Genomic DNA, 21469 nt, shown 5'->3' with positions numbered 1-21469 from the left:
CAGGGGCTGCATATTATTGAAAGAGACAGAGTAATCAGCCAGGTGCTGGTTTCTGCTGAGCTCCCATTATAGCTAGACACATGGTACAAAAGAGCTCTTGCCTTTGGTATCAATTTTTATGTAATGAGTGACTTAAGTCAAATGAAAAGTAAGGACTTTCCTTGGAAACCCTTGCAAAAAAGACTGTGCACATCCCTTATAGATTTCCAAAAGCCTACTTTACATTTCTACTAGGAAGTCTTACTGTCACTTTATATTACATATATAAAATCTTCCCCTCCCCATCAATTCTCCTTCCTACTTTATTTCAACTGGCAACAACACTATTTTCCAAACTCATTACTGCGCTATATGTTCAAATACATTAGTACACTTCACCTAATTCTTAAACAACTATCTCAAGTAGGTATTACTTCTCCCCCTCCACCATTGTGGTACAGAAATTAAAGATCATAGAGATTAAATTACTTCCAAAGTCACACAGCTAGTAGAATATGAAAAAAAATAGGTTTTTGAATCTAGGCCCTGACCCCATATTTAATGTCCCTTTCCCCATTCTAATTACTATTTTGGTTAATGAGAGATAATAATAAAGTTAATTTGCCTCTTGCTGAGATCACAATTGATATTTTAAAAGGTAATAACTATACATTTTGCACAACTTAACTATTGCAATATTCCACTAATGCAATATCCAGTGATTATAAGAAATAATCACAAGAAAACTGTGGGTCAGGAAAAACTTAGTGAAAATAATGACTCCTACAATTCAGATGTCTTTCAGAATGCATGTCTCAATACAAGCAGAAACAAGCTTAGGCAAGAATGCTACTCCAACATAAATAAAGCAAGCAAATGATCAGTGTTCAGTTTTGCCAATTTTATTGAACCAATAAAATTCCTACTAATAACAATGAAATAAATTTCTGCAAGTATAAATGTGATACAGTTTAACAAAACCCATTGTTCTGTACCTATAAATAGATTTCAAAATGTCATAAAAAGTGCAGTTATGAATCGTTGTTAACATGTTAATACACAGTTCCTTTATTTCAAATGTGTTTGTCTTGACTCACTAACAGTTCCTTCTGCATCTGTTCAAATAATATTACCCATCCCTCCAAAAAAAAAAAAGGCATTAAAGCACTAGAATATTACACATAAACTGATCCATTCAGGTCAGCTTTAGTCAGAACTGTAAAATCAGTAACAAAAGAAAAATAAAACCTAGTAATACATACAAAAAGCTTTCATGGGTTCTATAATCTCCTTAACTGCTGACTCATGTGGAGGGTATTAAGAGTTGAAAAGGCTTATATGTTTAACTATCTTAGACTATATCTACAGCAGGGTCTGGTTTGCCAGAACAAGTTTAAAGTGGCTGTTTATTAAGTTTGCTATTTTCAGAATTGAAAGTATAAATATGAGACCGCCATTTGACACTGAAACTTGTGTGAATCCTAAATTGCATCAATGATCTATTTGATAAAAGCTTATTCTAATTTAAAACCTTATAGAGTAAGAGACTGATATATATATGTATATATATAGCAGTCTTAAAGATCACGTCATCCGCCTTACATTAGTCCAAAGTCACGTGCTTCGTAAAAAAAAAAAAAGAAATTACAGTAACAAAGCACAGGACTACAAAGGCAAAACATCACAGCTTCTGATTACATTGAATAAAAAGTACCAAAGAACGCAAAAGATAATTCTGTATTAATACTGATGAATTAAAGAACTATTATAGACGTTTCACAGCATGCTACATATATCGCTCACAACTTAAGGATAAAATGATGTCTAAAATTGAAAGTCAAGAAGTTGGCAATCTGATTTCATGTGCAATTCAGCTACAAAGTTTTAATATATACATTCATGATGTAGCTGCCCTGCAAAATCAGGATTTTTTAAAAAAAGAGTTTTCAAGTTCAAATCCTATTTCATAAGTTAAAAGATACATCCAGTTCTTCCATGACCAGGAAAGTTATTTTCAGGTTTGAAGGAGCTAATCCAAGTAGCAAGGTCATATTCCAAGTTGACCTGACAGGGTTCTTTATTACCTTGCTCAGACTGTGTATGTGAATGTGCCCATTCTATTAGCATTGAGAAGATTCCAAACTGGCCTGTGGTTTGCTTTCTGTCTGTATTTTGGGTTGAAAAGAGTAAATGTGAAGAGAAAGAGGAAGAGGAAAATTGTATTTTCTCTCCAGAGAAGACATATAAATGCAAAGGAAATATTTGCACTAGATTATAGTTTGGATCACTTTCCTTGGTGAACAAAGGTACCATTTAACTCTTTATTTTTATTTTAGAGAACGAGCAAAATTCAGAAAGGCGATAATAGTTTTTCCACATTACAAAGAAAATTTCTGGGCCACCCAACTGATATATTTCCTTTATCCTACCTTTTGATCCTTCCTTATCAGACTTGGGAGAGCCAGTTAAAATTTTGTAAAGAGCTGTATGATTAGTTTTATTCTGTAGGTATCGTAATGTATGCACTTAACTAATCAGGATTCATGAAAAATATTTTAACACTAAAGACCAGAGAGTCTCTCTCCCTCTTTGATATTCTTTTTGTAGAAATTATACATTCAGTTTTTAAGAGGTTAACTTGAGAGGTGCAAGAAAATAGACTGTTTTAGCAAAATTTATGTAACAAAAATTATATTTATCATATTTAGACTTACTAATGTTTGATGTTGTCCTGTGAAATGTAAGATGGGGTATTTGTTCTAAAGGCTATCTTATGGTATGCACTGCATTGTTTCAAAGATTTCTACAAGCATTCAAAAGAATCAGATATTCATTCTCTTTTTCCCCCATATTAGTTCTTTTCCAATTCTGTACTTCATGGTGGCGCAGTCATAATTAGATTAAAGTTAGAATGAACACTTCATGACATATGATTTAATAAAAACCATTGCTTTAGTCTCCACTGTTAAGTCTCACTTCTTACCTAGGCCATCAATTCATTCCTGGGCCCTTAAAGGCATTTACTGGGTACTGCTGTCAGGTTGGGTTGTTCATCAATGAGTTGGAAAACATCCAAATACCACCAGAGACCCTAACACTCTATACTTTCAAATAGGATGGTTCATCTTTAGGTCAGACAACCATCTGCAGTGCCCCATGTTGGAAACCTGACATAGTTTTACATCTACGAACAACACTGAGTACACAATGGCTGGAAAGGAAGAACTATTGTGTCTTTCTCTTTTGTGCATTTCCTCTTCCTTAAGGATACTATCTGGGTATACCTGAAGTGCAGCTAGGGGAATAGAGATTACAAAGTCAATGCCTTCTCTTTTCATCTCATAGAACATTTTTTTCTCCCATGAGAACAGGACAGGAATGGGGGTTAGAGCCTTAGTCTAACCAAGAAAAGCCTGGTCAAACCTTTAAGTACTCAATTTTGTGGTATTTTATCTACATTATGAATTAAATGGGCTTCTGTGATGCAGTTGGACCACCTAAACACCCTTTATGGCATGTCCTTCTATTAGAAATGCATTTCAAGGCCTAAACAACACCAATAAAACAAATGCCTGAAACATCACCCCATTTGTATGCTAGAAATTTCCTGTTCCCACTCAAGGGTTACAGGTCATCTGGATTGCTGGAGAATTTTAACTTTACATTCAAATAGCTTGGATTAACACCAGTATTCATTACCTAATATAGATCCAAGTTAGGATGGCAATTCAATCACTTTAAAATCCTGCTAAATGCTAAATTCTGCATGGTAGAAATAGTTCAATTTTTGTATCATGTATAAATATAAAGATTCCTACTTTGATAGAAGGCAAAAATCTTTTATGATTTATTTAAAATATGGAAGTAGTATTACTGAACAACAGAGAGTGAATCCATGAAAAGGTTGGATACTCTGAATTTATAGGCTCTTTGGGGATGAGGTAGAGGAGAGCAAGATATTTTGGCAGCTGGGAAAAGGGTAGAATAGTATGGGGTGGACAAGATTTACACTTGATGCTGTGTAACATCTGGTAGGGTGTCTAGGGCAAAGGGTAGGCAAAATATAGCTGGACGACTGAGGGATTTAGAAGTTGGGACAAAGCCAAATTCTTAATGAATGGGTAAAAAGTAACAAAGAAAAATAAATGCTGGTGACTATCAGCAGGTGGCTGGTGATGTTTGGTTTGGATTGTGAAAGGCGTTCAGACCAAGATGGGCTGAGGGAAGGGGAGGAGAGTGAGCATGTAGAGGTTGAGGCACTTGGAGGAAGAGAAAGCAGGCAGGAAAGGGTGGGCTGAATGCAGGTAGGAGCTCCCACGTGGGAAATGTTTCCTTTATGTTAGGCGTACGATGCTGAGGACAGCCGCATTCTCAGCTCTATGTTCCATGTATTCTTTCAAAACTTTTCCTTCCTCACAGGGCTCTGCTTTGACATATACCTATGCCTCTAATATCCATTTTGCCCCAGCTATTTTTGTTCCAGGTCTCACCTGAGCAGACACTGCTAACTAAGTCAAATTAGCATTGAAATCAGCTCCACATAAAATGGGCATTTAAGTTCTGTTGACTGAGATAAATACATTCATGTTACAGTACTGCTTTGAGGAAAGACTAGTTAATTTGATTCTCAGTCTCCAGAGGGATATAATAGGGAAACACAGTTTATCATGATGGCCACCTAGAATAGGTTCTGATTATACAAATTGGGTAACTTAAAACTCAATCTGAACAGAGGAGCCACATGTCTTTCAGTTTGCTATTGAATTGTACTACTGAGCAAATTTCATATACTATTTATATAGCATTATTGTTGCATACATTTTACTCCATGCAAGACCATCTCTTTGCATAAAAGAAGAAAAGTTCTATTAGATAAAGAGAAGAATTTAAGGTCTTGCTTTCTGGAGAAATGATTTAGAATTGTCTTTAAAACACAACATAAAACAAAACAAAAAAAAACCTCATTTTAATATCAGTGCAAATCATTTTTATAACATGCACTGAAATTTACTTTTTTTCCCTGATGAATTGTCCTTAGAGTTTAAAAGAATCTTACCATCATATATGCATGCACTCTCCACTAAAAGTGGTAAACTATTTTAGGTATAGATCTTTAATTATTTGTTGATAATTTTATTTTGCTGCGGCATAGAAATCTAAGGTTTTGAATTAAAAAAAACTTTATAAGGTGGAAAAGGAAAAGGCTGCTCTGTGATAATATCAATTAGATTTTAGAAGCATTTAAAGTCTTTAGGAGACATTATAACAATTAAAATAGGAGCTCTGGTTCAAATTTTATATGATTTTGATATAAAACTTACATTGAATTTTCTGTTCTCAAAACAGCCCTGTGTTTCTCTGCTATTATTTGGGCTTAAAACCATAATTAAAGGCCAAGGCCATGCCCCAGATTCCACATTAGCCATCTTTTATTTAAAAAGTACCCCCGATGGGACAAATTCCTACTGAGAACGAGACGATGTACTTAGTTCAAAAGGTAGACCCAGCTCAAAAGCCTCTTTTCCCTAATTATCATGAGTCCACCTGAGGGAGCCTTGGCTGAAGGATCCCATGAGGCACCTGCCTGGCCACTCCCACAGTCAAGTGGGTTAAAGAACAGATTACTTTCAGGTGGGAGAAAGTATTTCAGTATTTCTTAAGGTGACCTGAGACATTAAGAATTACCATTGAAGCTGGAAAGCTTGAAATTCCAAAGTAAATAGACATTATTCAAGCATACACATCAGTGGGTTATTAGACGGATTTTAACGTAATAAGGAATTAAAGAATTCACATTCACATGTGCTTTTTTCACGTACACTTGCACATTTAAGTTTGGCACAATGTGAGACCAAGGTGTAGATTAGCATATTGTATAATCACATCATTATACCAATTGAACCAGATATCTCTTTTTAAAAATATCACATTTAATATAAAAAGCTATACTATAAATTACTATGTAGTAAATTCAATACTCTGAAAAAATACCACCCTGGAAAACCGCATCAGAATTTCAAGTTTGCATTGGATAAAGAGTGTTAACAGCAAAAAATGCTATTCACAACCTGGAATGCTGTGCATGCTGCATGTTAGTAGGTGCTTTAGCACCTGCAGAAGTCAATTTTTCTAGGCTGGTTCACTGAGGTTCATAAACATATTGTTTTGTTTTTGTTTATAGTTCCAAGTCAACTTATTTTCCTGATTATTGATGAGCTAGATCAATGCTGAGCTAAAAAGAAACTTTGCTAGGAAAGAGATCTATTAAAGGCACTAATATTTCCATAACCTAAATTCTAACTACTTACATTTCTGGGGAAAAAAAAAAACTAAGTGGCCATTTTAGTTACTTAAACCTTGTTTCCCCTTTTGGTCTAAAGCTCATATGGTGTTCTGTGAGAATTTCTCCTCCTTTTCAATACATAAAAATCATTTTTCATCCTGTAATACAGTTCACCTGCACAAAAATATACAGCTATTAATTGAAAGGAATCTAGTAAAAAAACAAATGCAAGAATAAAAGTATCCTCAACTTGAAAGTTCTAAAGTTAGGGAAGTCAAATGGACATTTACATTGCCATCTGTGTTTTGCCATTCTCCTAAATACTTTCTTTGTAGTTAATACGTATCTATATAATGTGATATTGAATAAAAATCAACATATGGCACATGCAGTAAACAAAACAGAAGAGATCTGGCACAAGTTCTTTGAATAATCTCTTTAAATAAACCACCCTGTCTTCAAAAATATTAGTAATTTTTTCCTCACATGGAAGATTTCAAACAAGATCCTGGAATCCAAAAATGCAGAACTACCTTATGTCAATAGGTTTATAATCATCTCTGTTTTCTTATCTGGAACAAAATCTAAAGGAAAGCAACCTAATGTATTGTACCAGAAAAGGATGATAAATGGAAGAGAAAAATGATTTAACAAAACACTAGTTCACGATTCTTTCACGAGAGAAAAAAGTTAAGTCCTATATAACAAGTAGGTCTAAAATAAAGTCTTTATGGGAACTATAACGGAAAATTTTAACTATATTATTTACTATGAAAAAAATTGGATTTAAAAAAAATTAGCATGTATGTGTAAAATTCAAGTCACCCTTAATTAACCAAAAAGTGTTTAAAAAGCAGTGCAGTTGTGTCCTACTGGATAGTTGTAAGCATCTCTTTAGGCACTTCACTGGTTCATTAACATAATACAAATTAAAGCTATAAACACATAATGTTGTGCTCTCTGAAGATAGTCTAATCAAGCAACAGAAACCAATGCAAAAATGTGACCTTTTGGCCGATTATTCCTCCCCTAAGACTTGATATCTTTTTTAAACCAGTTGTCCAAAGAGATTTTTCTGGGGAAGGGAATGCTTTGGCATTATGAAAGGAACATTGTTCAACCCCAGTAAGATAAAACTGAAAAAAGCCTTGTGCAATAAAGAAATTTGAACAAAATTTCTTTATGGCTCTGTTTAAAAGGACACTTCTGCAGTGACGTGATGGGGGAAAGTTTAATTGAGTATTTAACATATTGCACTCTTTTGTTGTTGTTCAATCACATTAATGCATAGAAATGCAATTTTTACCTTTGAATAATAAACTGTTTAACTTATTATAAGAAGAAAAATCATGGAAAATAATTTCTAAAAGCCTAACAGGAAGAAATACAGACACATTAACCTTCCTTTGCTTACTGAAATATAGGAATAGCTATGAAAAAGGAAAAATGTGCAAAGAAAATTTTTGGTCAGTTTTGTGTGGGTACAGGTTTATATGTGCCAACTAAATGAACTGTAAGCAGCACTGTGAGCACTGATTATTTAAGATGACTGAAGATTACTGTCAGTGATAGAAAGGATTGTGCATAATTTCACTTTTAATATATACATCTGATATGGAAAACTGAAACTTTTCTGTTTTAGAAGAGAAAGGAAATAGCTGAATTTGGCATTTCAGTAGCATGCTATAGAATTCATCATGATTAATTTCACATTAAATTATGGACAATGGCTGTGTCACATTTCACGTTATCGCCAATAGCAGTAAAAAAACAAAACGAAACAAAGAAAATGAACAAACAAACTAAAAAAAAAAAACCAAAACAGTGCCTGACAAATAATCTCCTGGGGACACAAAAGTGTCCAGTGAGCAGCTTGGTTCAACAGCGCATGCTTTTCCTCCACCAGATTTAGGACACAACATTAAAATTTTAGAATGGCCAGAAGAGGTCATTCTTTGCTGAATTTCAATATCTGAAAAACAACTGCTTGAGCAGATTGTAAGCGCTTTTCCTTACTTAAAAAAAAAAAAAAAGAGAGAAACAAAAAAATACACATACATACAAAACCCAAAAGCGCTGAAGTTAAGCATTAACAAACCAGGTTCATGATTTATGATCAGTATCAAAACTCCAACTATAAACAATGCAAAGTAGTGCTCCTCAGTATTATTTTTGCAATTGTTAGTAATGTTAAGCATCAAGAAAAATAAAACACATCATTGCACATTACAGCCGCAAAAAAAAAAAACCAAAAAAAAAAAAAAACGGCTAAACTTTGACACTAGAGAATTGAATAATTTTGATGCTATATCACAAACAGCTTCTGATGTATATCTTATGTGAAAGGTCTTTACACATATATGACATTTTCCTTGGGTGATGCTTCAGGTCAAATGTCGAGTTATGGCACGAAGAGCATAAAGAAGTTCAGCTTGCATCCGTGCTTCCATTAAAAGTAGATTTACATGAACCTAGAAATGAAAATGTTTATCAGTTTAGCAATCATAAAAACAGCTAAAAAAAATCTTTAATTTTTTTCACATGTCAGACATTCACAAAGGTTTTTTTTTGTGTGTGTGTGTATAGATAATATACACACATACATGCCTGGGCATATTTAGGCACATTCATGATGTAACACTCAAATCTGTATTTGTAAGAAATGGCTCTGCAACCAGTAAAAATGACCTATAAAATCTAAAAAAATTCCCATAATTTTATTAGAAAATAAATTTCATAAGGCCAATCAACCTTTTGTATTATAAAATAAAATTAAGTTTTATAAATTACAATTTTCCTAAAAATTATACTTCCTTTAGTTGTAAAATTTTACAAGGCTAAAAATCAGCCCTACATTTCTTACAGCTTATGCTTATCCTGTGGAATGCTTTTAAAAAATTTGCTAGCGTTTACTTGAAAGATACTAATGTGAAAATCTGATGCTTAAAGCAGTTTCTAATTAGTGTTTGATACTTGTTAGATATGTATAGGCTTCCCTAGAGTCTTTTAGATAAAACTTTGAAGAGCACTTCTTTTGGGGATACACATCAGGCGATAGGTTAAAATGAATAACCACAAGTTTTCAAGATTTACTGCAAAAAATATAATATTATATTTAAATTATTTTGACATACTTCTAAGGTTGGATATATTTTATATATATTCTCCTGATGAGTAAAAAGAATTTCTAGATACACTCTAGAAAAGGAAGGAAATCTTGCAAAACATATACATAGGGCATAAAGATCCATCAAGGAGAGATGCTGCAGATAAAATGGGTATTTTTACCTGATGTGTAGTTGGTTCTGAGACTTCAAAAAATCTGTTAGGTACTGAGGCCATAACATTCTCTGCTAAGGTCATACAGTTAATAAGTGAATGTTAGGACCCTAAAAAGATTTTCTTACTTTTAAGCTTGAAAACTGTGGTATAAAGGAGATTCTTGGACTTAATAGTTAAAAGACGTAGGACTTAAGACCAGCTCTTATACTATAATGTTAGTATAGATCTTCAACATTTATTAGGTTTTAATTTAATGTTTCCTCCTGGTCTCAAGTTATTCTTCTGCCTCGGCTTCCCAAAGCCCCGGTATTACAGGCATCATTACTTCTCATAGTGAACACTGGCCTATGGTATAATGCTTAGTCATGAAATATTTACCTTTTCTGAGTGTTTGAACTGCCGCCAGTAACTATCATACATGCGCTTTGTAGTTCTCTCAGGATAGCAGGTCACTGTCTTAATGTAAACCTTCAGGCTTCGTTCAAGTAATTGATTAACCTCTCCATAATCATAATCATCATACCTATGAGCAATATGACAACAGCTTTATAATGACAAATCAAAACTTTTAATTTCTTTTTTTTTTTTTTTTTTTTTTGAGACAGAGTCTCACTCTGTTGCCCAGGCTAGAGTGAGTGCCGTGGCGTCAGCCTAGCTCACAGCAACCTCAAACTCCTGGGCTCAAGCGATCCTCCTGCCTCAGCCTCCCGAGTAGCTGGGACTACAGGCATGCGCCACCATGCCCGGCTAATTTTTTCTATATATATTTTTAGCTGTCCATATAATTTCTTTCTATTTTTAGTAGAGGTGGGGTCTCGCTCTTGCTCAGGCTGGTCTCGAACTCCTGAGCTCAAACGATCCGCCCACCTCGGCCTCCCAGAGTGCTAGGATTACAGGCGTGAGCCACCGCGCCCGGCCAAAACTTTTAATTTCTAAAGATGTATCAAGAGACATTTATTGTCTGGTAATTAAATACTTAAAGCTCATTAGTTAATTTATCTAATAAATATTTACTTGTTTATTTAGTTTTTTATTTTCATGATACCATGTCTCCAGAGATATCTAACAAATATTTATTGAATTCCTATTATGTGCCATGTACCCTTCTAGCGTACCCCCAAAATAGAAAAAAATCCCTGGTTTCATAGAGCTTAAATTCTATTGAAGAAAAAAGGAAAAAATTAAAAAGATAAACATATAGTATATTACATGGTGATAATTGCTATGGAGAGAAAATGGAACTGTGGTCTTGGAGGAGAGGAGCTGTGATTTTAAATAGGGTAGGCAGGAAGGCTTCTCTGAGAGGTTGACATTTGAGTGAGTAAATACCAGAAGGTGGTGAGGAAACAAGTGTAAAGGCCCTGAGGTAGGAGACAAATGTTTCAGGGAAGAGGGAGTAATTATTGTGTCCCATGCTACTGAATTAGTCAAATAGGATGATAGCTGAGAACTGGCCACTGGAAGTAACTATTAATATATGGAGGTCATTGGCAACCTCAATAAGAGCAGTTTATTGGTTGGTAGAGGTAAAAGCCTGAGACTGTAAGTGGGTTCAAGAGAGACTGGGAGATGAGAAAATGGTGATGGCAATTATACAAAATTTTTTCGAAGAGATTTGCTATGCGTGGATGTAGAGAAATGAGGCCGTAGCCAGAGGGAAAAGAAGGATGAAGCCAGGATTTTCTTTAAAGATGGGACAAATTAACACCATGTTTCTACACTAATGGGAAAGACCAAATAGAGTAAAGCTTATTATACAGGAGAGAGAAGAAAGAATTGCTAGAACAGAGATCTTTAGAAGATGAGAGATGGGATTTTGTGCATAAGTGCACATAGGGGCACGGACAGAAATAACGGCAGAGACAGAAGAGTCAGCGGAGTAAATGGGCACAGATGTAGACAAGAGGGTAAATGTGATATTAGGAGCTTGTGGAATTTCTCTTTTATAATATATTTTCAGTTAATTTTTAACCCAAATGTAATGCTTAGTTTAAAAAAAAGTATCTTGATGATTTTATATAAGCTTTATTTTGCAGCACCCAATAGATAAATTCATATAATCACCACATTTTTTTGGCTTGCAGACAAGAAATATTTATTATATTTAAATTAAATTCTATTAAGTATATTTTTCTTATATGTAGGTACAATATATATGTGTTTTAAAATGTGATGATTCTTTGATAACTTATTGTCTAGGATGGTAAATGGACAAATAGCTCAGTTATTACATACTACCATAATAGTGTCTTTTAGAATATTGTATTATTAGTTGATTTATCAGGACATTTTAGAGTTTTTTCATTAAAATTATAGAAAAAACTTTGCTTAATAGATCGACTTCTAATTCTACCCCATTAACGGCTTTCTGATATATACATAGTCAAGTTAAATGTATTCATAACTGAAAATTTTCTTTCTGCAAATCCATCTCCATAAAAGCCTTCAAAACCCAGTTCAACAAGGCACATTCTCCAAAAGCAGCTTTCTTGATTAGATTGTTCAATTTCACTCATTTACTCACTTTCCTCTCAAGGCTAATTTTTTAAATTTAGAGGCCACTAATTTATATTGGCTGATATATATTTTGTTTCACTGTTCTTGTGTGAACTTATATAAGCTTTATGAGGGTAGAATCTATTCTAGTTTTGTTTGTACCCTATTACCATTTCTTTAAAAATAAATTTTAAAAAAAACTAAATAAACAAGTCAGAATTTATTACAGTGATCTAAAGGGACACAATACATGTCTTTTTAAAAACTCACCTATTCTTGCAGAAAGAATTCTCAAATTTAGTCTGATTCTATCCTGTCCCCCAATGATTGCTGATGCTTTTTTCCTTCCTTAGTAAATTCTTACTACTGTATTTATATGTCCATCATTGTTAAAATTCACAACACTTAAAGAAAAATGCTTCTCTATAAAAAGAAATTAAATTTTTAAATCAGAAGTCCGAATGTAATATTTTGCCCCAGAATCATATACACCTAAACAGGATATAAATAAGCCTTATGCCAGAATTTTCACTTAGAAATATATAAAACTGTCTACACAATGAACATACCTGATTCCAAACATACAGTGAACATAGTTAAATAAAGCTCTGCGTAGCATGGTTGTGTCAACATCCTCATGGGTGGCCATAGTGTTGTATGTGAGATTGTAGACCATCCGAAATTTTTCATCCAGAAGATGTCCGATGTCAGAATAAAGTCTGTTCACCAGGGAGAACCCATGATTTTCCCAGGTATAGTCCTAAAAGAATAAAATGAATCCAATTGCAAAGTGGGCATTCTCCATTTAAACTCTGTTTTTATTAAATATAATTACTGAAGCAAGTAAGTGCAAATATTTCTAATTAAGTTTCTAGGTGTGCAGCTTTACTAAGGCTTTGCCAAGAACCTTTCACATCAGTTTGGAGATCGATGTACCAGGATGTTTCCTCACAGGGTCCAGAGTTTGGCACATCGGTAATGAACTATGGCCACCTCCTACGGCTAGGTACTGTGTACACTATGCCCTTACCTGGAAGGATCCCAGGAGATCTTGGACTACTCCTGTGTGACCAGACCTACTCAATGTCTTGGACAGTTAGCAGATCATCTAAAACAAACTCAAAGGAGTTTGTCTTAATTCAATCTTACACCCTCTTAAGGAGTCCTGTCACTATTGTGGCTATTTTCTAGGGGTGTGGGGAGGGCCAGCCCTTAAGCCCATAACTACTGGTGTATGATCTTATTACAAAATGCCTTTTTATTTATAAATGTGACCATATCACTTGATTTCCTCCTTGCTCCCCTCCAAAAATGGAATGAACATTATACAACTACCATAATATGATGCAAGTAACTGAATAAAGCAGATAGTTTACTTTTGCCTTCTTAGAGGGAAAAACATTAAACTAATTCTCTATCTATTGGGACCTCAAATTAGATTAAGCTGAAAACTATATTAAATAAAAAGATTTACAGATCCTATGTAAAAAAATCTGTCAATTTCTTTAGAAGTCAATTTATTTACATTTCAGTGTTTAACCGTTAAAATGACAGTATTTTCTAGTGTCTCTGAATTAAAGACATCTCATACCTGAGCTCGGAATGTTGGCAAATGCTCTTCTCCTCGTCTAGCAAAGTCTTCATACCCAAAACCAGGGTCTTCGATGTATCGAGAGACATCAGATGTTATAATCATGTCATCCTCAAAATCTACAGACAATAATGAACAACCTAGTGTTAAGGATATTGTACATAGTTAAGACAACAAAACTGAACCCCATTTTCTTCCACGTTTTAGCTTTTCCATGGATTTCTATTGTGCTGATATTGACTCCATGGCTTAACTTCATTTACCATATCTATTGCTAAAGTTTTGAGTACAATTTCATTACCAAATACTGGCAATCTTATCATTTAGCTGTAGTTTTCCAGGTAAAAAACTAACTAAATTCAAATATCTAAGCAGTAGAGGCAAAAAATGAATACACTAGTTTTATTAATTTGGAAATGGAAGATAGGATAGACCTGTGAGTACAAAACTTAAATTTTTTTTTTTTATTTCTCCTGGGGAATGAAGTAGCAAGTGGGGAAAGAGAAGAGATAAAGATAAAAGACAACTTTGAGTTTAACTTTAAGATAAAATTTGTTAAAATTACATGGTGTTTCATCTGGGCATAATCACAGTAAAAATCAGTTCAATATAGTTCACTTTGAGCTTTTTAAAGAAGCACATGGGGAGAAGGATCAGGAAGGAAGCTCAACCGGGAGGAGAGTAGGCATTTGGATGCCACAATCATTATCTTAATTTAAGTAAGGTGCTAGTTAAACGGGAGGGTTCAGTTTGTGAACATTCACTGAGATTTACAGCTCAGATATGTACACTTTTCTGTGTACATGAAAACAAAAAAGTATACAACATATGGAATAAACAATGTGCTAATGAGACTGTGATTAGAATATTACCAAAGTAGCATTCTGGAAGTCAGGAAGGCAATGATAACATTTTGAGACAGCTGACTTCTGCACACTTGAGGACATACAAAATTCACCACTGAAAATTTTCAAATGTCCAGTGGATATTAATTTTGGTAAAAATAATTCTCTTCTCTCTCATTTTTTATTTTAGGTTAGTCTGTCTTTATATTAAATAATTATTTTTTTCCTGATTTTAATCATTTAAAGGGAATGGACAAGCTTTATTTACTACCTTCTACTCTAGAAAATGAACATATGTTTCTCAAAAAAAAACTAGCTCTTCCCATGCAAGGAACAATATTTTCTTAACAAGTATAAAATAAGTTTGATATTTAGTAAATAATAAATAAATCTAAAATAAATAGTTAATAAAACAATATTACGGCGTAATAAAAACTATACTTCTTAACTGCACAAAATCTTGAGAGGCTTAAAAAGCATTTGGTAATCTTTCCAAAAGAAACACCTGTAGACTAGTAATACTTCGTTATCTTTAATCTTTGCTATTTCATGAAAATCCTAACAATAAATATGCTTTTCTCACAAGTTTTTACCTTTCCTTATGTTGCTGCTGTGAACCAATTGGGGCGCTTGATAATGGTAGGAAAGATGTGCCCAGACTACCCAATTTGGGTCTATCTTATCAAAATTCTTACCTAACTTAATTCTCTAATGAGAACAAACTGGCATTTATTGAGGGCTTACTATATACCAAGTACTATGCTATACACTTGGTATCTATTTTTTCTTTGTTTCATTAATAGCAAAAGAAATATCGGCTGTAAGTTACTAATAGCATTGTCAGTACTAAGTGTCAATAAGAAATACAATGTGGATTGGTACAAAATGATGTGGAAAACTTCTAAACATGAAATTACTTGAACCGATCTGAAGCTTTTAAGCGACTTTCAGTTCTCTGAACAGACATTTTTAGGCTTTTCTCCAGTCCAGTTCTACAACCACTTTATTTTCCCCGTGTGCTGCAGCACCCTATTCAGGTGAACAGAAACATTTTTAAGATGGCATTTTCAATGCACTGTCTCTTATTATTTACAAACTAGCGTATACTTTCCTTAATTCAGTCCATCACATAATACTCAATAGAAATGAAGAAAAAAATGTAGTAGCAATTACTGAGGCTGCTATGAAAACTAGACGTTTTGTGGGTTGCAAAGTAAAATCAAACCAAGAACAATGAGTGATAACTAAACTCTGCAGAACAGTGTCTCTCTCTAGAAGTGATTTTTCCCTCCACACTGTATAACCAGGTGATTTCATTTGGAAAATATTGATGCTGGAGTTGAGTATTACATACTTGGTTCCTTTGCCTTTGATGTTAGTTTCTGTTTGTTTATATACATTTTCAAGTTGTTGTCTGATCTTTAAACATCTTAAAATTAACAATAAAAAGTGAGTAATTAACCAAATAGGAGACTTGATCCTAGGAAAAACTGTATGTATTAATTTAAAATTAGGAGTTAATTAAGACCTGTTTTCTAGACAGGTCTAATTTTGCACACAAAAAGAAATGTACAAAGGTCCCTCAATCCACAATTTTTTTCCTAAATTCATCTTAAGAAGTTAAAATTAGTACTCTGATTAACAAATCTAAAACTATAGTTTTAATTCTATCTAAACAAATATTTCAAAGTCTGTATTCAAAGGAAATAGCATTTTGCTCATTATCTGCATTCTCCTGTCCCTAAGAAGTAGCTACTAACATAACAGAGAAAACACTTGGTTGCAGTAATGGCATACCTTTCTAACTTAAACAATAAACAAACAAAAAATAAATTTAAAAAAAGCTAGTTAACCTTGTTACCAAGCTACAGAATGTGAACCCCGTAAAAACACTTTAAAGATTTATTTTCTTCAAAAGAAAAACTATTCTTTGAATCCCTACATAGAATCTGGGATGCTTTATCATACTGGTCAATCAAACCAAGAAATTTTTTATAGGAAAAAATAAATTCCAATTTCTAGTTTAAAACATGGTAAGTCTATAAAAATAACTTAACTAGCTGTTATAGTGAGTCGTTTTTTTTCTATATTTTCTTTGTATAGTTAGCAAATTTAGTATGACAATGGCAAAGAGTAAAAAACACATATAATGAAATTATTTCCTTGAATGATTTATACATGATATGGCCTCTTCTATTAAGATTGGAACATAATTTTTGGCTAGGATCCAAAACTTGCTAGTATAAATTTACTTTTGAAGGCAGTAGTCCCTGCTTCAGGGATCCAAGAAGGTAGAGACTGGAATCCAAAATATATTTTCAATATTTCAAAAGACCTAAAAGAAATAAAACATTTATATCCTTTGAGCTCTAATGATCTTAATGAAGCTCTTAAAAATTAATGTCTGAAAGCAAATAGATTCTACTGGCCCTAATAAAAATAATCACATTTTAAAATGTTGGTTTACCTAGAAGGTTCACCCTAGGCTCATATACATTTGCCCTCACTTGTTCTCTCTGGATGGTTTTTATAATCAACTCTTTTGATTTCTGCTCCCAGTTATATACTGATCACTTCCAAAATTTTACCTTGAGCTTAGAAACCTCTCTGCTACACCCTTGCTATTCCAAGTGTGGTTTGCAGACTAGCAGCACTGCATCAGTTGGAGGTTCAGTGGAAATGTAGCTTCTGAGGCCCCACCCTAGACTGCCTGACTCAACATCTGCATCTCAACAAGATGCCCCAAGTGACTCATAAGAACATCAAAGTTTGACAGGTGCTGTGCTAGACATTTCCAGAGTGGATGTGTTACAGACATCTCAGCTCAGAATGTCCCAAATATGCAGGGCACATATTCCTTAAGGTTACAGAGGCCTTTCTAACCATTTGGCTCCTATAGCTAGCATCCTGTTTCCTCATCACTCTGCCTATGCTTGGACCTGGATGCTGTTTACCAGATTCTCTTGTACCTCCCAGCCATCGCCTGGCTTTGCCATGCTCAAGTCTGTGAAGACTTGTCTTAGAGCCAAGGGCTGCAGGAGTTCTTGCCTAGGCTCTGCTTCTGTCTACTCTAGTCTCCCCAAAAAGATCAGGTTCATGCCCTCTTACAGGCTTATATATCTTTTAAATTCTGCTAGGTATTATAATTATTTCCCTCCCACTAGCATAAGGGTGCTCTGAGGGCAAGAATCATGCTTTATTTAGCCTTAAACCTTAGTACCTATGACAGTGCTAAGACTGTGGGGTACTCAATGTTTGTAGAATGAATATTAAAGGAGTAACTAAAACACCAAGTTTCTTTATTTGGAATTTCCTGCTGATAAGAGGGTTTGATTTTAGTTATAGTTGTCTTCAATGGATAATATTAATTAAATGGGTTAAATTGATCACTCAATTTGGTAGATAAAATTTTTCATAAAAAAGATCATTTGATAAAAGGGGTTCTTATTCTTCCTGGTAAAACTGAGAGCTACTGGTCCATGTTATATTTAACATTAACATACAAGTTACAGCTAAAACAATTCTCTGAATTTATGAGACTGACTAATCTTTTTTTTTTTTTTTTTTTTAGAGACAAGGTCTTACTCTTGCTCAGGCTGGTCTCAAACTCCTGAAGTGATCCTCCTATCTCGGCCTCCCAGAGTGCTAGGATTACAGGTGTAAGCCACTGTGCCTGGCCAAGACTGACAAGAAAATAATTTTGAAGGTTTCTTTTAAACCAATGGAACTGTATTTTAAAAAGAAATGTTATATAGATTGATGACTTTTGAAGGGTTTAAGCTTTGTATTGAGTCTATGCTATTTTAATAGCATTTACTATGTGGTATTCAATATCTTTTTTAGTTGTAATTGAAAAGTTCTCTTCCTATTTCACAGTCTCTTAGAGTATTAGAAAAACTATGTTTTTGAAACTAGAGCAAAGATTCCCAGCTTTTAATACAGAATGAATTCCTCCAAATTCAGTCTAAGAAAATGACCTAAATAATACATTTTATAGAACTCCAAAGAAATGCAAATGCAAGTGCAATGTAATTTTAGAACTAATCTGGAAAAGCAGCAGTGTGAGAATAATCCTCCCATACATACCCTATCCACAAAAAAGGCAAAGATATTTTTTAAAAAATTATATCTATTGAAATAAGATTTCACTTATCATTTTTAAAAAAATCACAAAAGTAGGATGAATTAAATATTCCTATCTAACTTTATAAGCCATTGGTCTGCTTGGGATAACATTTTTTTCCAGGATAGAATACGGACTACAGAGCTGGAAGTTTCTCTTAACTGGACCTGAAATACATTCAAAGATGCAGCAGCCTAAGAAGGAAAGCAATAGCATTAGGGGATGGTGGAGGAAGAAAACTCAATAAAAAGAAGATGGTAGTAGAATCATTTTTACATATCCATACGGAAAATATTGAAGGTTGTTCTGTCGGGGTTCTAAGAACAACTATAAGGCAAAGAAGTAAACAAAAGCACCTGAATGAGGAAATGAATGAAAAGTATCTCCAGAGACCACAAAAAGACTTTCTTTCTTCTCCTTCTCAAAACGAGTGGTCATTTCTTCCTGAGATGCTTCATCATCATCCCTTTCTTCTTGAAGCCTTTTCATCCTTTCCATTAAGGCCTCTAGCTCACTTAGAGAATCCACAATCTGGAACCAGATAAAATAATATTGGGTGCTATTAATATTAAAAATTGTTCCAGTAAGTGTCTCCATCTCCCAGTGTCACTTATGGACAGTGGCATGGGCACAGTTATTAAGTTCCTAAGTGGGCTTTTCACTAACTCCAGAGAGAATCATATGACACAGTCAAACATTTTCAGAAGTATGGTATTTTTGCTTCAGTTATGATTATAAAAAGTTTATAAGTACATATATGTATTTAATCTAGAATTCTAGCATTTGGTATATATTAAATTATATTATAGGTTATTAAAAATGAGGCAACCTCAAATTTTCTACTTTCTGCTCTCGTAATGTATGTTTTTCATTAGTTGTCCCAGTGTCTTATAGACATAGGCACATTGTTCTGGGACCTGCTGTACAAAGGGTATGACATTAAGAGCCTGTGTTTACTAGACTGCATCATTGTTTAGTCTTTATAATTTGTAATGATATATATTTGCTTTAAAAGCCTCCTTAAGACAAATCAGAACTTTAAGTACTGGTTAAATTTTTACAGTAATAAAAATTACACAAAAATACTTCAAGTATATAATATCCTGTCTAATCAGAGAATAAATTCTCTCTAGGTATTTTTAACATTAGGAAGTTTAAAGGAAAAACAGTAAAGAAAAAGAGTTAGGAAAACTAACCCCATAGTTGCCGCCTGTAAGGGATGCATTCTCTATGCTATTATCATTTGCAAGATCACAAACGCAGAAATTGTTGACTGATATTAGCCTGAATCCATTGGAGATTTCTGGATCTCTCTCTGGATTGATACCACTACCAAAAACAAAGCTTGCCAAAGCATGATAATGTGCCAGTAGGACCACAGCATGTACCAGTTCAGGCAGAGACCAATTGTTTTCTCCAGTTTTGACAAGTTTCTGGAATGAGAAAGCAAATCAGAGCATATATGAAAACCATAGAATGCTTCAAAGCAATTTTAATTAAAAGCATGCAAAAATCTACCAAATTTCATATACCCATTTGTTACAGCCCAACTGAGTTGTATTGCCTGCTGCACAGAGGAGAGCCAATACACCGAGACAGCCAGGGTTGCAGCAGGGGAGATCCATCTCCTCGCTTGGCACGCTGCAATATTAAACTCTCTCTCTGCTGAAACTTGGGCTATCTCACTGTATTGGCTGCACTTGCACCTACTGTACTGTTTTCTATCTGACATTTTGGGCTTCCTATCAGGTCAAATAAATGGAAAGTTTGACTTGGGTCCAATCCAGTAGACTGGGTGTCCCTACACACTACTGAAGACTTTCTTTTGGGAGCTGGAGACAAATTTGTAACAGAATAAACAATAGTATGGGAGACCAGGCATCCGCCATACCAGAAGGTAGCCTGCTGGGATGATTTCTCAAAAATTGGAAGTCCTTCAGGTTTTTCCCATCCACCTGCAAACAGTTAGTTTTTCTTTGCAAAACTGCTTGGCCACATTACTCCCTGGGATCAGAACAGTGGTCAGTGAATGGATCCTTTAACTACAATACAATTCTGCAGTGAGATTTATTTCCTAAGAGTGGGGACTGAAACTGACTCAACACATGAAGACAATTTCTACACCCGTATGGTTCCACCCTGAACCCAGCCACTTAGCAGCTCCAATTGCCTACCTTAGCCCTTTGCCTGCCAAACTATCTTTAAAAACCCTTTCTCCCAAATTCTCTGGGATACAGATTTGAGAAATTCCTCCTGTCTCCTCGCTTGGCGCTACGCAATATGCACCTTTTTCTGCTGCAACTTCAACTGTCTCAGTGTATTGGCTCTTCTCTGTGCAGTGGGCAAATACAACCTGGTTGGTCTGTAACACATTTATAGTAATAAAACTTAAAACTCTCTTCTAAAAATGTTTCATATATTAATATTAAAAATATGGCTTTGGTCAAACAGTACTCTAGTAAAGCTATCAAACCTAACAATATAATTATGTTGTAGCTTCTAAGTCCCTTATTATATAATAGATCTTCTGCTTCCAAAGCACTTTTATATATTATTTATATGTTATTTTAATGAGATACTTTCAGAGAATCACAGAACATTTGAAGAGACTTTAAAGATTATCTAGCAAAATCATTAACTTTAAGGTTTTTGGGAAACGTTGCCTAACAAAAATCACATAAAAATCCAATTCAGCAAATTAACTTTTCAATATCTTTTTTATACCTTCTGAGGGAGAAAAACGCTACAGCAGATGACAAAACCATAGAATACTACCTCACATTTAAATAAGAATTTTTAAAATGTCAAAACTCTTTTTCATATGCTATTTTATCTGATCTTCCAGCTGAAATGATAGAATCACAAATGAA

The 21469-nt window shown here is 34.1% G+C and overlaps 1 protein-coding gene across 2 annotated transcripts in view; it reads right to left on the bottom strand.

Annotated features, from left to right (window-relative positions):
- Positions 1–832: 832 nt before the first annotated feature.
- The window catches only part of SESN3 (sestrin 3), a 68874-nt gene continuing 48237 nt past the window's right edge, over positions 833–21469 (bottom strand). For both annotated transcript variants that reach the window (XM_069469047.1, XM_069469046.1), the window contains 6 exons: positions 19796–20032; positions 18956–19130; positions 13632–13750; positions 12610–12800; positions 9923–10067; positions 833–8733 (listed from right to left, as the gene is read on the bottom strand). In XM_069469047.1, coding sequence (XP_069325148.1) covers positions 8647–8733; positions 9923–10067; positions 12610–12800; positions 13632–13750; positions 18956–19130; positions 19796–20032 — 954 coding nt within the window. In that variant the 3' untranslated portion in view covers positions 833–8646. The remainder of the gene's footprint in view (positions 8734–9922; positions 10068–12609; positions 12801–13631; positions 13751–18955; positions 19131–19795; positions 20033–21469) is intronic.

The sequence above is a fragment of the Eulemur rufifrons genome, chromosome 6 (genome assembly GCF_041146395.1).
Source record: "Eulemur rufifrons isolate Redbay chromosome 6, OSU_ERuf_1, whole genome shotgun sequence".
NCBI lineage: Eukaryota > Metazoa > Chordata > Mammalia > Primates > Lemuridae > Eulemur > Eulemur rufifrons.
The sequence above is the reverse complement of the archived record's forward strand: the minus strand, read 5'-3'. Positions and strand labels throughout refer to the sequence as shown.